Here is a 20,194-nt window from a genome sequence, read left to right as displayed (position 1 = left end):
TCAGACGGTGCCGCCACCTGGGATGCTGTCCCTCCAGCCGTCCTTACCCTGCCGGAAGTAGCGCCACACCACACGCCCAGGACTCAGCCCTCATCTCATTCCAGCGCACGCCCCTGACCTCTCCTCTGCAAGCAATGACATTTTCGGTGTGTAAGTGTGACTGTGTCCATGTGTGCCTTTGAATGAGAGTGTGTGTGTGTGTGTGTGTGTGTGTGTGTGTGTGTGTGTGTGTGTGTGTGTGTGTATGTATATGTGTGTGTGTGTTCCTTTGTTAGTCACATATTGCCGAAAAGCGGAGGGGTTGCTCTACTCAGGGTGGCAGGCCCACCCGCGGGTCCCTGAGCTGCAGCGTGCGAGAGGGACGTGGCTCCCGGCCCCCCAGCTGCAGCCAGAGACAGCTTTGTGGAGTCCACGGGACAAGAGGAGAAAATGAGCTGAGCACTGTGTTTGGGGCCTTCAGTCCGCACACCTGCAGACTTGCTTCAGTGTGGATGTTATTCAGCGTGGAGTGGGCAGGTTCCTGGACCTCAGGCGCATGCCAACCACAGGGGTAAACAAACCTGAGATGAGGGCATGGCAACCCAGCGAGTGGGACAAACTCTTCTTGAGGTTATGGAGGACACAAAGGAATCCCTCCAAAGGGAGTTGATATGCAGTGTGGGAAGAAAACAAAAGCAAACTAAGGCAAACTCCCTCAGTCTGACAGTACATGGGATTTTGCTTTCGGTGTCCCTTTTGTGCAACCTAGAGGAGGAAATCCTTCATTTCCACCTCTCTCTTCATGTTTCTGTTATGGATTGCTTTCTATACTAGATGTTCACTCTAGCCATTTCAAAAAAAGACTGTATTCTCTCCAGAAAGGAGACAATACATGCAGTGTAGCATGAAAGGCCAGTCAAGAATCCCAGTGGACAAAATGCAAATGATGTAATGAGTGTAAAGATATTTGTGTGCGCCTGATTCCGGGGGAACCATAAGTAAGGTCATTGTTGCAGTCCTACAATATGGAGAGCAGAGTTGTGTGCTAGCAGAGAATGAATGTTGAATGGTGTTACAAATCCATTTTGAGATATATCAACAGCTCTGCCTTAAAAGGAACTCCTCGAGTTGACTCAAGTGTTAGTACCGTGTATATCGGATATTCATAGAGTTGCTGTGAATTCTTTTTTTTTTATCATTTCTGTGTGAAAAGGCAAACATACAAAACTGGAAGAAAAGAAAACCATGCCACACAGACTTTTGACTTCTTAGGTTGTAAATTATTACATATAAATCAATTGTTAAAGCATATAGAGACTCATCTTTGATTACATATCAAAAGTCCTTGGATTAATTCAAGACTAAACTGCAAATGGGCTCTCCTGTGCTCACTTTTTGAGTGTGAGAAGGAATTGTGGAGTTCTTTCTCAATTGTGCTCTATGTACCAAGCCACTCTGAGGGCCAAAGCCACTGTTCTGAATACTCTGAGATGGCCCAATCTTACAAATCTTCTTAATTTGTTGAACCACCTAATGGTATTGTGTCGTGTTGTTAAGAAGAGATGGCTCCATGGAGCCACATGCAGGTGCTGAGTTACTCCATTCTCCTTTACGTTTTACTTGTGTGTCACTTCTGAGCTGTAAAATGTGGTTGCTCTGCAGTAGTGAACCTAAATGTGTTCTTTGTTGTTTTTTCTTCTCATCGTTCCCAAAGACCAAACAAAGAGATGAGAAAACATAAAGAATGGAAGCAGGCTAGGAGTTGTTATTTTGGTGCATACTTGTGTTGAGCTCAGAGAAGCACTTGACAGAGCCGAGTGCCTTAGGAGCCAGATCTAGAGCAGACAGGAGTGTTGAGAAGCCACTACAGAGGGTGGCCACGAGCAGACTGAACACAAGGTCACATTAAAGCAACAGGACCACATTCACTCACATTTAGGACCGTGTTCACTCAGCTTACCTGTACTCTCTTTTGACTGAACAGAAATTCACTTCATAACACTGCATGTGTGTCATGACTCCTGAGATGAGCCACATTGGACTTCACTGATTGAACTTTCCCTAACATATAAAATAGATTCCCTTGTCTGACTTTGTTGATCGTATTGTTACAACATTATCCCTCTACTCCCCAGCCTAATATATTTTAAGGTTAGGCTGTGTTAATGCCTAAAGCCACATCACCCAGCAACACTGTTCTACCTGTTCGAACAGAGGCCAGTGAAGCTGCTGCTTGCGCTGAACTTAGGCTGATAATGGTGCCTTTGGCCCTAGGGCCCCAGTGGGTACTGTACTGACCGACACTGCTGAAGACTTTGTCAGATAGGGTTGTGGGAGGAGCACTGTAACAGTGTGGGTGGCAAACAGGTCAAACATACAGCGTACCAATTACACTGTGCCCAACATATGCCCCATCAGTGTTCCTAAACATATGTATTGAATTGGATTTTGATGGATGCTGTTAACAACACGTACACATATTATTTGTATTGCATTAGTTCAGTGATGGGAAAAGGTTTTGTTTAGTGTTGCCATTTTAAGCATGACTCTAAAGGAAATCGTTGCTGCTTTTCCAAGTCCGTATTTAAAGATTCGGGATGCTAATTCTTGCTGAACCCTGAATTCTGTTCATCACAAAAAAGAAACAACTGCTGCTCCCCAGCAACCATTGTTCATAATCAAGGTGCCAATTATTCTGTCATTGTAGTATATACAGAATTTACAGGTAGTGCAAGCTGATAAATATATATGTATTATCATATTTTGGTAACTGACAGAGTTGACATCAGTTTTAAATAAGTTGTATTAGAGTGCCAAGGATGCAGAAAATAACAAACATCCATGACAGTATTTACACAGAATACTTGAAAGCTATATTTTCCCTGTCAATTAATTCCTGTTGATCCCCCAGCACAAAGACATCCAGTATACTCCAGTCATAGGTACTAGATTCAGTGCAATGTGGTAGACATATGCTCATTATCGCTGTTTACAAGGGACAGAGAAAAGCATATATTGCACAGCTCATAGCTTTTACTGTTGAAGCTGTTTCCTGCCTGCTGTGAAAAGTTTTTTTATTCTCAGAAAATATTGAATCTGTGAAAGATGGCACGCTACCGAGGCCCACTCAGATCGATATTACTGTGTAGTGTTAGATGTGTATTTAACTTGTACAGCTGTATTCCTATACATATGATTTAATGTATTACTGATAGTTTCAAACACTAAGTGAGCAAATATTTTTATGAAATGGTACAGTGTGGATATACATTTTTGCTAAGATCTTGTTTACTGTATGATATTCTGAAATACTGTCAAATAAACTCTTGACCTGGTGTAAAGTATTCATTTTATATTCTCCACCATACTTATGTGTCCAGTTGTCCGACGTGTGAGAAAACAGGTAAGATGTTGATGGAGGAATTTATTGAGTTAGAATATGTCATTGTTACACAATGAAATTCTTAAGGAAAACGCTAGACATCTATGTTTTCAGCTGCTCATCAATTTCATTGAATTCTGAAACCATCTTGTGGTTATTTTTGTAATGAACTTCAATAAAGGTCACTTACTGTGCTTTAAAAAATGATGAGTCTGTTTTATATATCCTTTAACATGTTTTTTTCCTTTCAATTAGAAGGGATATTGCATGTTGATTGGCTCAGTCTGATGTTTCTTTCCCATGGAATGTGTAACTTTTGTTTGTTTTGAGTGCATCACACGGAATGGACAGCTACAACTGAATTCTAAAATTGAACAAACAGCTGAATTTGACCAAAGAAATTGTGGAACCGAGGTTATAGTTAGTCATACTTTCTCTTTCAGTAGGGTTTTCTCAACGTTAATCAATGGGACCCACAGTGCCTCATTGGCGATGGCGGAGAAGCGTTCCCATATGAGAGTTGCCACCACAGTGCATGCAGGTTTGCGAGCACAAGCCGACACCACAGCACAAGCAGGGCACTGATGAGTGTTGGGTCAATGAAAAGTGGTAGCTCACCTACACGGGAGGGACACAGGCATGAAGTCGAAGCTTAAGCAAATCAGTTCAATAGAGACACCTTTTCAGGCTGCCCAAGAGGCAGCTATACGCTCCTTGTGGAGTGGCCCAGCAAGCGTTCAGGGGGAAGTATACCGTAGGCTTCACACGCTAGAGTGATGGCCTCCCAACCAGTTGGAGATTCTCTACTTTGATAGCACGCAGCCTACCTTCTAAGCCCTATAGCAAATGAACAGCTGTTCGGTCTTGCTTAGGGCGTGTGTTCAGTCAGTGTAAGCACGCAGTGCTCACACCGGGCAGAGTTTGTGTAACATATCTCCTCCTGCTGGATGTCAGGGCGAAAGGTGGGCAGCTCAAGACTCTTGCTATGAGCTGAGATCAACACCTCTGGTTGGTAAAAAGGGATCGGATGTAAGATGACCTTCGAATCACCTTCAGCAAACTGCATACAACCAGGCTTTAGTGATAGGGCCGTCAGGAACACTGACACTGTCAACGGTGGTCTTTTAGGAGTGTCACACCAGACCAACCTGAGAGTCGGGCAGAGATAGTCACCAGGTGAACTCTGAGGGTGGATGTAGTGTTACTGCTCATGCAGATGATGTAAGAACATGAGCACTGATTGGATGGGACAAGATAATGGGTCTCAATTGTTGTCGGTACACCAGTCGGCAAACACCTGTCATTTTAAACAGTAAAGAGACAGTGTAGAAGGCACTCTTGCAAATAGTCATAGTCTCGCCCTGTTCAGGAACAAAGCTGTTTGACACCAGCTCTCAGCCGGCGGTCCTCATATCGAGCCCTGTGCTTGTGAGCTGAGAACCACAGCTCACACTGGACGGTCTTTTTTGATGCAAATAGGTTGACCTGCTGCACTGAAGCGCCACCATACCTCCGCCACTACCTGTGCATTCAAATGGAACTCTTAACTGGAGTGGGCAGTCTCTGGACCAGGGGTCTCAAACTCCCGGCCCGCGTCCGGCCCGCGACGTATTTCAAAATAATAATGCAATCCGGCCCTTGAGGGTATTTTGCGACAAACAACGATACTGATTAAACTAGACGATAGAAGATCCAAGTACGGTGACAAATCTCATTTGTAGGCTACTCTCCTCCACTATTTGCTAGACATGCAGAGCTTGATTCAAACCCAAAATCGCTGCAGAAAGTTTTCAGGAAATGCAGCCTATTACACGCGAGAAACACGAAGACGTGCATTTGTAGCCTAATGACGCAATGCAGACCATAGTTTTGCACAAATTGAAGCAGAAATAGGCCTACACCAAATGTTGAAAAACTTTCACGTGTGGTGAAGTCTTAGGTAGGCTATATTATTCACCATAAAGGAATATCCTTTTGGAGATTATGATCGATCGTCTATTGACAGTGATAGTCACGGTGCGTCAGTGAATGGAGGTAGCCTACGACGATGTCCACTAAGCATACCATGCTTATTTCGACCCTCTGCCAAACATAGGTCGGAGGATGCAGTGGTAATCGTGATGATAGTGTCCGTAATGGACGTGGTACAGACAGCAGGGCTAGTAGAAATAGGGCTCTGAAGAACTACAACGTCACCCTTCATGTAGGCTACCCTCTTCATAAACTTTTGTGTATAGGCCTACTCAAAGATTTTTACATTTACAGTAGGACTTTATCTCTGACCACTTTCAAGCCATGGCCTTTTGAAATTTTGATATAAAAATCCAATGGTGTTGCTTTCTTAACCCTGACGCCTATTGCCAGGTTTAAAAAAGTTATGAGAGGAAAATATTTTTATTTGGTGTGAAACACACACATAGGCCTACCTGTTTTATTTTATTTATAAGCTACAATTTTTCTAGCACAGGTGTCTAAAAATAGATAAAATACTTGCACTTTCTGTTTGTAGTTTTGTGTTTGAAAATACAGTATTTGAAAAAAGCATTGCATTTTAGGAAATAGCCGTTCTTTTTTGTATTGTTCTTTAACACTGATGTGGCCCTCCAATCAGATGACACTGGCGGAAGTGGCCCCCAGCTCATTTGAGTTTGAGACCCCTGCTCTGGACAAGTCTGCATCCATTTCTTTTAAATTAATTAATCATGATAAAAAGTAAATAAATAAATAAAAAGTCCAGGTGATCATGTTTAACCAGCACAAAACCAGATGCACTCTACAACAGTTTGAGACATATTTTGAAACTGACTAAATTAGGCTAAAGCAAGTCATCATTGGGTACGTACGTACTCTGAGAATGGAAAATTTCAAAGTTTCACTCAAAGATTGTTAAGGCGGAGCTCCGCCTTAACAATCTTTGTTTCACTTGTAGGCCTAGATATTATTTATTTTTGACAGTATTCATTTCCACACTTTGACCAGTAGGGGGAGGCGAACAGCCCCAAACAACAGGGAAGTGAAGTTTGTTAGAAACCAAAGTTAAACCAAACCTGCTGAGGTAGCCTCATGTAGAAGTTGAATAGGTTAAACCACCCCAGGCAAGTGGACCAGTCAAGCCAGACATTACCTCTGTTCAAATCGACTGTAGCGCTAACTGTTAGATTTAAGTTATCATAAAACTAAAGAAGCGAAATTCGCAACTGGGCCTCCGCCTAATCATTCTACGGCGCTAGCAAGTAGAACGATTCTGTAGACTCTGTTAACGCCAAACTGCTCGAGTCGCTGGGAGTTGTAGGCGAATAGCTTATTATGTGCAACACCGGGATGTAGATGTAGCCTACTCGACATTACAGATTTAATATTCTACTATAATGTTAACGTTAAATTTGTAAAAACCCAAACCCACACGATTCAGTTTGGGGCAGCAACGACTTTTCGGCATGATTCGAATATCACCTCTTTTAAAAAATGCCATGGCTCAAAAAGAGAGAATCGCGAATTGTGCTGAGTTAGGCCTCTTCATTTTTAATTGATACTAGCTCAGATGTCATACATATTGTCTACATATTGTTAATGTGGTCAGGCTTGCAGTTATACATGGGCGCCGTTTGCACGCCACATTGCTATTTTCCGGGTGCATCACTCGATTTACTGCGGTGTCGCGAGCGCGGGGTCGAGCCGCATAGGGTACGCGCGCAAGTTGACAGTCGCCATTTTATTTTGAAAATCAAACTGCATCAGGGAGAAAGCGACCTTTTAATTGTGAATATTGTGTGGTGAAAAGAAAGAAAATGGTCATCAGCACATAATTCCTGTAAGCGAGGTAAAGACCTGACAAATCGTGACTGCCTTGTGTTAAGACTGTTTTAATACCAAATAATGCATTATGATATTCAATGCCATTGCTGACTGGTCGTTACGCTAGCTAGCTGGCTGTCTACTGTGAGAGCTAAGTAGGTGGCTAGCAATAGCTAGCTATAGCGATAGCTAGCGCTAACTATCGTGGAAACGCAGACACTTAGCTAACGTGTACATCTAAACGTTGACGAGCGGAAAGTATGTCCGGTGTACTTTAAGGTTATTTCATTCAAATGTAATTGTGGTCAAATCAGAATTCGGATTTTAATGGAGTGTCCGTGACTGGATAACGTTTGTATTCATAGATGTCTAGTTAATTGTTTAAGTTAGCATGTTTAATTATCTGCTAGTTACCATCGGTTAATGGAGTAGCTAAGTCACCAAGCCTTAGCCATGACTTAGCCAGCTAAATAACTCAGTTAGGTTACGTTACATTGGCAATCAAATTGGTAAATGATCATAGTCGCAATTTATGTATGTTTTTGTAATCAAAATAGCGCTAAGGGAGATCGCTGACTAGGTGAGCTAACGCACATTGGTCTTGATTTATGTTCTAACGTTACCTAGTTCTTACCTAGCTAGCCATCAATAGCGTGACAAGTGCCATGCCGTTACATGTTGTATGTACACGTTAGCCAGCACAGATAACATTAACGTTAGCCTTTGCTTACCCTGCTACTGACACATTAACGTTAGCGTTATCGACAGTGCATCAGCTGCAGTGTTCACGTTAAGGCCTACGATGAGTTGAAATGGGTTCTTGGTGACCCAAACAGTAACGTTAATGTTATTTGAATGAATGTAAAACCAGGGCTTTTCAATTGAGACACCAATGTTCCCTGTTAGTTAGTAAGGCTATATTTACTTCTTAACGTTAGGCAGCTAACGTTGACGTAACGTTAGCCATAACTTGGATAGCTAACTGTTAGTTAGCTGTCGCTAACTACGATAACGTCGGATGTAACCATGTCGCTTATCTGTGTCCCAAGTTTCCTTTTGTAATGTGGTCGCTGGCAGGGCCCATGTTGTCAGTTGCTATTTAACATTACATGTCCTGCCTGGTTTCTGTTTTCTAAGAGACCCATTCTGTTCGTTATATCCAACTGCTTATTGCTAGCTTGAGCTGCATAGGTTCATATCCTGTGCCATGATGTAGCTATGTAACCGAACCTAGCTAACGTAAGCTGCAGATGGACAAAGGAGAGGCCGTCTAACGTTAGCAGCGAGCCAGGAACACGGTTAGCTTCAACGGCTATATGGATTTTCAGTTGAATTGTTGTTGGGGTTGTACACAGCCACCTTAAGGTGGAGAGCTTTATCGTTTGGTGAGAGAGATCAGAATAAACATTTTGGTCGGTGTAAAATTGCTCAGTAACATTGGCTCACATTTTAAACATTGTTTGACTTTTGGCTTGACGTTGGATAACGTTAACGTCATCTAAAGAAACGCTTAAAATAGTCGTCAGTTGGATACTAGAACTGTACCATCTGCGTGTACCATCACTTCCAGTTTCAATGAATGACTTGGCTGCTGAACACCTAATAGCTAAATTAGCTAAATTCCCAAGCTGTTACTGTTTTCGTCAGGAAACGCCAGAATGATGTGCATTATTTACCCTACGTAGCTAGCATTCCTAGCCATGGAGCGGGCTAACTTGGTTGTAGTTAATCATATTTTAGTTAGCTAACTTTGTAACTAACTTGCAAGTCCTCATTCGGAAATCGACCTATCGAAGGCGCTCATGTTTGTTAAAGTAACAATATATAATTATTGGATCAAATATTAAATCATGTGAATCCTTATAAACAACGTGAATTGTGTAACGTCTTGTTCAAACACACTAACATTAGCTAGGTCCTTGATTTGACTGTAGATGCATCAGCTAGCGTTAGCTATGTTGCTGGAACCATTAGTTGTAAGGTCAGTTTACAAACTTCGCCGATAACGGTTGCATATTTACTAGAACAATTAGCGTGAAATGAGCCTTATTTGATTCTTAAGTGCAACGGAAAGTGTTGGAGTAACTATGCCAGCGTTACCTACCTAAATGAGCAGTGTTGCGGCAACCGTGTTTTTTAGTTTTGCTGACCAGATTGTGGGCATATATTCAATCGAATTTTGACGCAACGTTACTTTAAGTACTTTTACGCGATCCATCCTTTCATTTCTTTTTGTTTTTGTTGGTTTGTTAGTGGATATGTACTTTCCGGTAAAACTACCTTGGAAAGGGCGCTGGGCCTAGTAAACAGGGCCACCCCTCTTGTAGTCGTCAATAATAAAACCTTAATAGGTTTTGTTGCATTTTCTCACGTTCAAAGAAATTACTACGAACTGACTGTGTTGAAAGTAGAAATAACTCTACGGTCTTATTTTTATTGGCATGCGATTGTTAGAGGGTGTTCAATACCCTTGTAACTGTTTGTATACACAAAAGAGCTGCATGCCTAATGTTGTCACCCTAGTTTGTTTTCTTGTACATAAATGAGATGATGACTTATTAGAAATTCAGTTTACTTTGACAAAACTGCATTCATATTGCATATTTTTTTGTTTTGTCTTTAATAAATTTGGATGATGTTGATGATAGTTATTGGTATGCATTAAAAACTGAATGTTTGTAATATCTGTCAGTAGACATGTGAATCTTCAATCTTGTTGTAATGTGTTCTTTTCTCCTATTTTTTTCAGATGTCACATTTCCAGTTGCCCTGAGGGACACTGCCTTGCATCGATACACTTAGAAGATACGTTTATTTGGAAACAAAACATTTCTTCAGGGGGGGGGGAGCAAAAGTAACCTATCACTGCAGTGACTAAAGGGGAATAATGGTGATTTTGCGCCGGGCTCGGCCGCCTGCTTCCGCCCCAACCAGCAATGAATCTTGACTCGCTCTCGCTGGCTTTGTCTCAAATCAGCTACCTGGTGGACAATTTAACTAAGAAAAACTACAGAGCCAGCCAGCAGGAAATACAACATGTAAGTATTGTTGGCTTTTGATATGTGTAAACCCCCCCCCCCCCCCCAGGAAAGCAATGCCTTAAACCACGGGCCGTAGACTAAACTAAATTTAATTCGCAATAATGTCACGTTTTTACATGGCATAGGCCTATATGCAGTTGTTTGATTGCACGCATGTTTGCATTTTGCAAGGTCTATTTTCTTACGTCTGTCTGTCCCGCCTTCAACACTTTTACATATTGCCTTCAGCGCTGCGCAGCCTCAGGTCAGCTCACTTCACTTGATCAGTTCTTGGCGAACAAAAACAGCAACAAAAAACAAGCATCTTTAGCAGGTCACTGGCCAGAGTGTTTGAGTTGCGAGAGCCGCTGAAGATATTTCGTACAGAAAAAAAGTCACCATTAGCTGCGCATTTTAGTGATGAGGACTAGGTGTCAAAACTCGCTTACCTGTGTGACATATTCGGGTTGCTTAATGACCTCAACCTGTCACTCCAGGAGAGAATGACGACTGTCTTTAAACTGGCAGATAAAGTCGCTGCATTAAAAGCCAAGCTTGATTTGTGGGGACGACGAGTGGACCAGATAAGTTCCAAACAGTATTGGGGGTTTTGGGAGAGACTGAGGCAGGGCCCTTTCTCTCGCAGCTGGTGCGCGATCACCTTGTTGCGCTTTGAAATGAGTTTGAGCGTTACTTCCCATCCTCCAAAGATCCACGGAAAAACCAATGAGTGGGTCAGCAAACCATTTGTCAATATCCCAGTCCTAACTTGTCAGCGCAGGAGGAAGAGCAGTTGATCGAAATTGCAAATGACGGTGGTGTTAAGAGTGTGTATAAGGAAACCTCTCTGGCGGGTTTTTGGATCAAAACCAAAGCAGAATATCCCGAGATAGCCGTAAAAGCGCTGAAAACGTTTCCCACCACGTATCTATGCGAGGCCGGGTTTTCGGCAATGACTGCAACTAAGACCAAATTACGCAATCGACTGGACATTTCAAACACACTGAGGGTGTCACTGTCTTCCATCACCCCCAGATGGAAGCTTCTTAATTGTTGTAGGGAAACAAGCAGGGCTCCCACTGATTATATTCGTAATGCACGTTTAGTTCCCATGTTTTGTTCCCATATTTTGTTAAGCATGTTCACACTTATAGATGTAGCTTCAAGTTGTTCAATATTCATAGTTCATATTGTTCAATTTTCACTTCAAGTTCACGTTTTTCACAAGAGATCGTTACCTTCACTGTTCATACATAACTAAAGCTAGTTCTTTTCTTTTCCCCCCCCCGCCGGTCCGTGAAAAAAAAATAGGAATCAAACCGGTCCATGGTACATAAAAGGTTGAGGACCCCTGCCTTAAACAATGCAATTTGATCTGTAATTAGCCCTCCAAACATGATCGTCAGACTTGGCCTGTAAATGGAATCCCAGCATGACGTCCATCAAATTTTTTGATGGGCCAGTACTGTACACCATTATGCTCTACTACCCTCAGTTGCATGAGTTTTATGTTTGGGCATCCTGAAAGGAGAGAGTACATTTTCTTATTTGCTTGAACTGGGAGTTGGTGATATGCAAGCATATATTTTTGGATGAGCATATATAGCATATATTTTTGGATGAGATGCTTGTGAGATTAGGCTATCCCCCTTCAGCGTTGGATCCTTGAGGATATATAGTCAGTACTGAGTTATGACGGGGTGTAAGTAAGTATTTATTCATATAGTGCATTTTTGATGCACAGAGAGCAACACAAAGCGCTCCTCATACAAGACATTGACACACAAGACAAATGATGTCGGACGGAGTGGGGTAGTCGCCAGCATACCTGTGACACCAAGACATAAACAAACAAATTAGTGAGAAAAGAATAAAAGATTTATTAATAATAATAATACAATATCAAGACATAACGTTAAACAAACAAATAGGCTTAGCAACACATGGGTGTTGAGCAGTGATGACTCGTGTTCTGTGAAAAACACACAACATAAAATTGATGGTGCTCTTGAACAGTCAATAAAGCGCGGTGGAAGCCCAGGTCAGCGGTCCTCCTCAGTTTCTCCATGTAGATGCTGAAAAGTCAGGCCGCAGATCAGCAGCTCATGGATCTGACCTCCGTTAGCAACACAGTGCAACACAAGACACCGGTAGTTTTGCCAGCCGTCTGGATAGCTCTGGAATGCAGTGCAGTCTTTAGCCACAAGCGATCTCTCAGTCAGACGAGCTTGTCTCAGTTCGCGTTTCAACGTAACGTTAGTTCAGAGTTCCCCACCAATCTCCCAGTCCGGGCAGCAAACAGTAACGTTAGCATGGCAGCTAAGCAGGAACTCGATGGACAGACCCATTGCAGCGTGGCACCAGTGCTAGGCCTAATGGATTGTGAAAAACGATTGTGGAAAACGATTATTTGATTATGCCAGAACTGGAATTGAGTCGACCAGATTAGATTACTTTTGTTGGTGTTGAACAACATTTTTGTTTGTTATTTTATTATTAATCTAAATGTATTTGTAAATATTACTACCCTTGACAGTCATATTTATAGTAAAGTCTAATAAGTAACCTAACAGGCTAAATCTGTACCACTGGTGTTGCATGAAGTTTATGTCCTTGTTGTTGGTTAGATGTGTGTAATTGTTTACCTTAAATTACTGATATCAATGTCTCAAAAGTGTATGCATCTATTACACCACACAGATTGTGAATCGTCACGGCCCTGAGGCAGACAGGCATCTACTACGCTGTCTCTTCTCGCATGTCGATTTCAGTGGCGATGGTAAAAGTAGTGGCAAAGACTTCCACCAGGTAACTTTGTACATCCAATACTCCTTTTAAGAAAAAAAAATGTTTTTCTGTAGCTCCACTATTGTCATTGATCATCAGTGTTGCCACTATCTGGTTATGCTTACAACATATTGGATAAAAATGTGATTATATACACTTGCACACTAATGGCATTTTAAACCGGATTTTAAAAACAAAATGTGATCCCTTTGTTTTTAACCTGTTTTTTTTACCTCATTGTATTTCCATTGAACATATTTTCTGTTTTATTTTGAAAGCAGATAACACTTCATATAGATACAAACATTTTGCACTTCAAACTCTACTTTTAAAAGTAGATTATTCCAAAACTAAGGTATAAGAATTAGGCTGTTAAAAGATGAAATTTGACCGTAAAAATGTTTCCTTGTGAACTGTATTGCTTATCTTTTCTTACATTTTCTCTCCTTGTGTACCTGCATTTCTTGAAGACACAGTTTTTGATCCAGGAGTGTGTGTGTCTGATCACAAAGCCAAACTTTATTTCAACACTCTGTTACGCCATTGACAATCCCCTGCACTATCAAAAGGTAATTTCAATTGTGTTTATTGTGATTTGCTATCTGGTGAAGCCTTTCATTTTCTTGGAAGAGCATGGCTTCAGTTGTTTAACCATTGAGCTGAATCTCAGAATGGTTCTGATTTCATTTTACAGAGCTTAAAACCATCACCCCATTTGTTTACTCAGTTGAGTAAAGTCCTCAAGCTTACAAAGGTTCAGGAGGTAAGTGCGAGTTTAAGAAAGTCCACTACATATTGTTGCATACTTGGTGAAAAGGCCGAAAATGTGTAATGTGTTTTTTTTAATATTTTTTTTAATTGCAGGTTATATTTGGCCTCGCTCTCCTTAACTCCAGCAGCTCAGACCTCCGAGGCTTTGGTAAGTGTATCATGGAGTGAGTCAGTGTTGAAATGTCTACTATAGGCCACTGGCACAGGATAAAAAGCCTTTTGCAATATGCAATGGTACAATGCATTAAACGCACTGAATATACAAATATGCATTAGATGAAATGCATGAACAAAGCTGGGATTATACAATGTTGCAATGTTCTTTTTTTTATTATACGGCTCTTCAGTGCTGCAGAAAGTTCCATTCACATGAGTGGGCCTTCCTAACGTTCCGAGGTCTCTTAAATCCGTATAATGACTGCTGCAAAATATATAATAATCACTGTCGGATTTTGTGCTTCTGATTTACATGTTTTATTGAGCAAACTCGCAGAATTATATGAAAGTCAGAAAGTAATACGTTGCCATGCAACATCTGAAACGTTCAAGTTCTATTTTGTGTGGCGAACTAGTTGTTTTCTCAGTGGAACCTACAAAACGGTAACAAAATAGTTTTAAAAGACCCATTGTGTGAAGTTTTTCCTTGTTTTGGCAAGTAGCCGTGTAATAAGTGGGATAATGTATTGTCCGCCGGCGGTCGTTATCTGACGAAGTAAGCTCCCATCCAGTTTAAGTCAGGGTGCTGTTCGCCCTGTCGGTAATTATTTTTCAATAATGAACGGCAGGAATACATTATCCCTTACTTGCTCCATAACCATTGTAGACTTTACTTTGGCTGCACGCCCAATAGTCAAGGGCATTGTTGCTACCTAGGATTTGTCATAGCATTAACATACTATATAAACACCGTAATTTTGAATTGCAGTTGCATGACAATTGTTGCTTGTTGCTGTGTACAAGAATGGAAATAAACAGTTATTTTGCTTTTTAGCTGCCCAGTTTGTGAAGCAGAAGCTTCCAGACCTCCTTCGCTCATACGTAGACGCCGACCTTGGGGGCAACCAGGAAGGTGGCTTCCAGGACATAGCAATAGAGGTTCTGCACCTGCTTCTTTCCCATCTTCTGTTCGGGCAGAAGGGCTTTAGTGGGGTTGGACAAGAGCAAATCGACGTATTTCTCAAAACACTGTGCAGAGGTGAGGAGCTTAAGTCACTTTGTATGTTATCCTCAAAATAGAGGGGCCTCACTCAATGACTGGCTGATGCAGGCTTGGGGGACACTGTAGTAAACAAGTACATGTAATAAACGTTGTTCCAGCTTCTAAATACCATCCCGTAAATTCTGTTATGTACCATTCACTCTGTCATCCAAAATGGTGTTCTGAGAAGGTTTGAGTTAAAAAGGTTTGAGAAGGTAATCTGGGAATGAAGATAATTGTTTTGCTTTGTTTTAATGAGCCTTTGGGCGTGTGTCTTAGATTTTCCGCAGGAGCGCTGTCCTGTGGTGCTCGCACCACTTCTGTACCCTGAGAAACGGGACATTCTCATGGATAGGATCTTGCCAGACTCTGGAGAGTTAACCAAGACCATGATGGAAAGTTCGCTTGCTGAGTTTATGCAGGAAGTTGGTTATGGCTTCTGTGCAAGGTAAGAAAGGAGTTTTTGAGGATCCTGTTGAATCTATTTCTCTTTTTTTTTTAAGCGAGTCCACATAGCTCCTTTAAAGATGACAGAATGGAAGCCCATTTTTAACTTGGCTTTGTTGAATCAGCATAAAAGCATAGTCAGACAATCAGCATAAAGCTCACAATGATTCATGTTGGGTGCCTGATAAGCATGAGGAGGCACTAGATATCTGCTAAATTGGCCATTTTATTCCCCAGCCTAATTGTAGGGTTGTAAATGGGCTTGTAAAATAGCATCTGAGCATGTTTTTGACTGACCAAAGTTGCATTTACGCTGTTCATCCATGTCATCTTTAATGTGTTGTAAATTAAAAATGTCAAAATTATAGCTTGTATCAGAAATGTTCTTTCCATATTTACATGCCTGAAAGGTCACATTACCTTTTACCTACACTGGATATTTGTTTTCATCCAGACAAGGATTACATCCTAGTAGCATGACTCATGAAAGCATGAAACTCTGGATTAGTACTGACACCAGGTGTAAACAGAGAGAAAATTAAGTGTTTAAAAAGGAAAACACAGTGGACACAGCCTTGGAGGCCTGTCAGGCCATTAAATAACATATCACTGAAGCACCCTAATCCCTTAGGGGGTGGAAAAGTGTTCTTGATCATAGTTAGCAGTGATGATGTAGCTCTTTTTTCTGAACATCATAAATAACCTCTAGATAAGGTTGAGGACCTCACCAAACAATACAAATACCAATGTTTTCAAAATATGGATCTAATGCTGAAGTAAATGCAGCATCCTGTTAAATCACTGACACTTCTGTTTTTTACTCCCCGCAGTGTCGATGAATGCCGAAACATTATCCTGCAATATGGAGTGAGGGAGGTCACTGCAAGTCAGGTGGCCAGAGTGCTGGGCATGATGGCCCGCACACACTCTGGTCTATCTGATGGGATTCCTCTACAGGTTTACATGTCTCTTGTTTTCTATAAGCTTTCGTTTTTAGCGTTATGAAGAAAGCTTCATCTCGTCTAATTTTCCCTTTTTCTAGCGAGTCCCACGATGAGTCATTTTGTCCCATTTTGAACGGTGTTTGTGTTTTCTCGTTTGCTACGCAGTCCATTTCCACACCTGGTAGTGGCATATGGAGCGATGGGAAGGACAAGAGCGACGGCTCTCAGGCCCACACTTGGAATGTTGAAGTTCTGATAGATGTTGTCAAGGAAGTTGTAAGTGAAACGTATTCCTTTTCTGTAGATAGTATAATAGATGATTATTATTCTCCCATGTTGAATTAATTGATGTCATAGTTAAGCATGATTATAATTAGTTCCTTATGCATTTGGAGTTGAATTGCATTTTTATAAATGCTGTATCTCTTCCCTTTTAGAATCCTAATTTGAACTTCAAAGAGGTGACGTATGAGCTGGACCACCCTGGGTTTATGATCCGGGACAGCAAGGGATTACAGATTGTGGTCTATGGGATTCAGAGGGGACTTGGCATGGAGGTCTTCCCTGTGGATCTCATTTATAGACCCTGGAAGCATGCAGAAGGGCAGGTATGTACTCAATACAGCCATCACATGATGACTTATTAGTTTGTTTTAATCCAATTGCATGAATTTGCCCAAGAGAGTGTCTCCTACTTAATCAGAATTACCTCACTGCATCGTTCTTGTTTGGAGTACTTCAACTTTTTACATTCTCTTCACAGTTGTCATTCATCCAGCACTCCTTGATGAATCCTGATGTGTTCTGCTTTGCTGATTATCCCTGTCACACCGTCGCCATTGACATCTTGAAGGCTCCCCCTGAAGACGATAACCGGGAGATAGCTACCTGGTGATTATAAACCTCATCCCCGGGCTGTCATGACCTTATGCTCTCACTAAGCACAACATAAGGGCGCTTTTTCACTGCAGGAAGTCCCAGGGTATCGATGTGCGTGTTCCCACTGCTGGAACCGGCCCTTCATTTTGGGGCCTAAATAAATTATCAGCCCCAGAAGAGGTATTTCTGGGTGCCCCTGAAACTGCACTTGTGGTTTACGCTTATTAATATGAGTGGAAGACATCCTCAAGCACCATGCAGTGAATACAGCAAAAATTAGCTTGCATAGTTTGCTTGTCAAGGTTAGTTGCTGAATGAAGAGTCTTTAGTCATAGTGGTGCTGGTATGTTTTTCAACAGCATTCTTAGGTTTAAGTTCTACATACTCTATCATCACTGTAGCATAGCACATTGAGAAAAGTTGGAATGTGGAATATTTAAAAGCCGGTCTCTCTTTTTAATTGTCTAGGAGCTTCTGTAATTCCTGATAGTTCTTACTATAAAAAGAATCTCAGTAATGTAACAGCAATTAACCAATGTTATGTTGGCCCTTAGAATTTGAGGGAATTGGCCTTGAAAACTCCTTGAATTTGAAGTTGCAAGTCCTGCAGTCGAAAGGCTCCTGTGCTTGCTGTGATTTAGTAGAACTCATGATGAATGTTCTCAATAGTAATAAAGGAACTGACATTGGAAACAGTTGTGATTGACCTGAAGAAAGGTGTGACAGACATTGTGTGGTTTGCCCCTTTCTCCCCTCTACAGGAAGAGTCTGGACCTGGTGGAGAGTCTCCTGCGACTGTCTGAGGTGGGCCAGTATGACCAGGTGAAGCAGCTCTTCAGCTTTCCCATCAAGCACTGCCCAGACATGCTGGTGCTGGCCCTGCTGCAGATCAGCACGTCCTGGCACACGCTGCGCCATGAGCTCATCTCCACCCTCATGCCCATCTTCCTGGGAAACCATCCCAACTCTGCCATCATCCTGCACTACGCCTGGCATGGACAGGTAGGACGGCAGACGCCGTGTTCTTGTTCAGCAACACTTCTTAAACCCTTTGATCACCCTTTAACAATCCAAAATGTGCTTCTGTGTCCTCAGGGCCAGTCCCCTTCTATCCGCCAGCTCATCATGCACTCAATGGCAGAGTGGTACATGAGAGGGGAGCAGTATGACCAAGCCAAGCTTTCACGCATATTAGATGTGGCTCAGGACTTAAAGGTAGCCTGATCACCTGATCACCTTAAACAAACTCATGGAACCTGTGAGATTTGCCTGTTTCAACCCATTCTGTCTTTTTGTCCCTAGTCTCTCTCCATGCTGCTAAATGGTACTCCATTTGCCTTTGTAATTGACCTTGCTGCACTTGCCTCTCGCCGTGAATACCTCAAACTTGACAAATGGCTGACCGATAAAATCCGAGAGCACGGGGTAGGTTTGCAGATTGGTCAAGGGTTTAGCACAAAACCCGTTGCTGTGTTGAGTGAAGTGGGACTAGGGGTTATGTTTTATATATGCTCTATGTTAATGTGTATATACTTTTTTTTGTTAAATAGGAGCCCTTCATCCAAGCCTGTGTGACATTTCTAAAGAGACGCTGCCCCTCCATCATGGGGGGTCTAGCACCTGACAAGGACCAGCCCAAAAGTGCTCAGCTTCCTCCTGAAACACTGGCTACCATGTTGGCGTGTCTGCAGTCTTGTGCTGGGTGAGGCTTCCTCTACTTTTGATTATTGACTGATGTTTTGTCACTATTGACCAGTTTTCATTGAGCAAAGGTGATCTCCACCTTTGCCAGCTTTGTTCTATGTTGGGGGGGGGGGGGTCATCACTATATTTTTTTACGCAGTATAGATCTGTAGATGGGACTGTTTTGGCAAGTTTTGTGTTCCAAAATGCAGATTTCTCTCAACACATGACTTGGCTTCTACCAGTCATGTGTTGCTGCTGAGCTTTATAGACTGCCATGTTCCTCCACCTTTATACATGTCAGTGTTACAACATGAATGTGCAAAGTGGAATATGGTCTAATGCAGCCATGGCATGTAAACTAAATCTTTTTGCCCTTCTTTGAATAGCAGTGTGTCCCAGGAGCTTTCTGAAACCATCCTGACCATGGTGGCTAACTGTAGTAATGTAATGAACAAAGCACGCCAGCCACCACCCGGAGTTATGCCAAAGGGCCGCGCTCCAAGCACCAGCAGTCTAGATGCCATCTCTCCAGTCCAGGTATGTGCATTCTCATTATGTGGTGTTATCCATTAAGAACCAGTTTACCTCAACATTTCTGACTTATAATGTCAGATGGAAGCCGCCTGTAGCAGTATGCAATCGTTATTATGGCTGATCACCATTTTTAATTAGGGTCTTTGAAAGTTCTTTTTGTATGTTGGTGTTGACCTAATTAGATAGCCAGCCGGTAACTAATAATCTTGCAGTGTAGCCTGTGCCTTGGAATATTTCTATCGTTTAATCTATTGAGTTCCCCATATTGTTTAAGTTTATTTTAACCACATCAGCCTGTAGGGGATGCAGTTGCAATGACTGCCTGGCCTACATCAATCAATTTAGAGTAATCTCAGCCTCTAGTACAGGCAGAAAAGATTGACTAATGGAATCTGTTATCTTGAGAGATACATACAGAATTGTTTGTACATTAATTGTACATTAATTTGTCTGTGTGAGCCTGAGGTGTTGCATTGTTGAGTCCGACCCTTTCGTTGTTTCTGTAGAATATAGAAATTTCCATGACCGGCCTGAATCTGGGCCCATCAGCCACCTCCCACACCACGAGCATGCCAGGCTTCCCCACCCCACTGGGGGGCTCTGCTTTCAGCAACCCCCAGTCTCCAGCCAAGGGCTTTCCTTCTCTCAACCCAAACCCCAGTGCCACTTTTGGAATAGGTGGTCTCTCCACACAACAACTTCCAGGTATGTCATCCAGCATCACCATTTCTGTGGCAGTGGTTGCACATGCACATTAGGAGAGTTGCACAGG

General features: G+C 42.1%; 2 protein-coding genes across 12 annotated transcripts in view; both read left to right on the top strand.

Annotated features, from left to right (window-relative positions):
• Positions 1 to 3,314, top strand: part of magi2b (membrane associated guanylate kinase, WW and PDZ domain containing 2b) — a 61,994-nt gene extending 58,680 nt beyond the window's left edge. For all 3 annotated transcript variants that reach the window (XM_076264747.1, XM_076264746.1, XM_076264745.1), the window contains one exon: positions 5 to 3,314. In XM_076264747.1, the coding sequence (XP_076120862.1) occupies positions 5 to 61 (57 nt within the window). In that variant the 3' untranslated portion in view covers positions 62 to 3,314. The remainder of the gene's footprint in view (positions 1 to 4) is intronic.
• Positions 3,315 to 6,932: 3,618 nt separating this feature from the next.
• The window catches only part of cnot1 (CCR4-NOT transcription complex, subunit 1), a 31,955-nt gene continuing 18,693 nt past the window's right edge, over positions 6,933 to 20,194 (top strand). For 3 of the 9 annotated variants that reach the window (XM_076264740.1, XM_076264739.1, XM_076264722.1), the window contains exons 1-18: positions 6,934 to 7,181; positions 9,906 to 10,194; positions 12,877 to 12,984; positions 13,434 to 13,532; positions 13,658 to 13,726; positions 13,828 to 13,882; positions 14,726 to 14,929; positions 15,212 to 15,380; positions 16,210 to 16,336; positions 16,489 to 16,599; positions 16,761 to 16,931; positions 17,087 to 17,214; positions 17,964 to 18,204; positions 18,298 to 18,417; positions 18,505 to 18,627; positions 18,753 to 18,904; positions 19,275 to 19,425; positions 19,929 to 20,127. In XM_076264740.1, the coding sequence (XP_076120855.1) occupies positions 10,093 to 10,194; positions 12,877 to 12,984; positions 13,434 to 13,532; positions 13,658 to 13,726; positions 13,828 to 13,882; positions 14,726 to 14,929; positions 15,212 to 15,380; positions 16,210 to 16,336; positions 16,489 to 16,599; positions 16,761 to 16,931; positions 17,087 to 17,214; positions 17,964 to 18,204; positions 18,298 to 18,417; positions 18,505 to 18,627; positions 18,753 to 18,904; positions 19,275 to 19,425; positions 19,929 to 20,127 (2,329 nt within the window). In that variant the 5' untranslated portion in view covers positions 6,934 to 7,181; positions 9,906 to 10,092. Of the gene's footprint in view, positions 7,182 to 9,905; positions 10,195 to 12,876; positions 12,985 to 13,433; positions 13,533 to 13,657; positions 13,727 to 13,827; positions 13,883 to 14,725; positions 14,930 to 15,211; positions 15,381 to 16,209; positions 16,337 to 16,488; positions 16,600 to 16,760; positions 16,932 to 17,086; positions 17,215 to 17,963; positions 18,205 to 18,297; positions 18,418 to 18,504; positions 18,628 to 18,752; positions 18,905 to 19,274; positions 19,426 to 19,928; positions 20,128 to 20,194 lie in introns of all 9 variants that reach the window. The other 6 variants (XM_076264744.1, XM_076264732.1, XM_076264735.1 and 3 more) reach the window with 4 other exon arrangements.

The sequence above is a fragment of the Alosa pseudoharengus genome, unplaced genomic scaffold (assembly GCF_046254945.1).
Source record: "Alosa pseudoharengus isolate Yale_2024_CS ecotype anadromous, Long Island Sound unplaced genomic scaffold, YU_APseudo_1.1 YU_APseudo_1.1_scf_10, whole genome shotgun sequence".
Taxonomy (NCBI): Eukaryota; Metazoa; Chordata; class Actinopteri; order Clupeiformes; family Clupeidae; genus Alosa; species Alosa pseudoharengus.
This window is presented reverse-complemented; position numbering and strand designations above follow the sequence as displayed.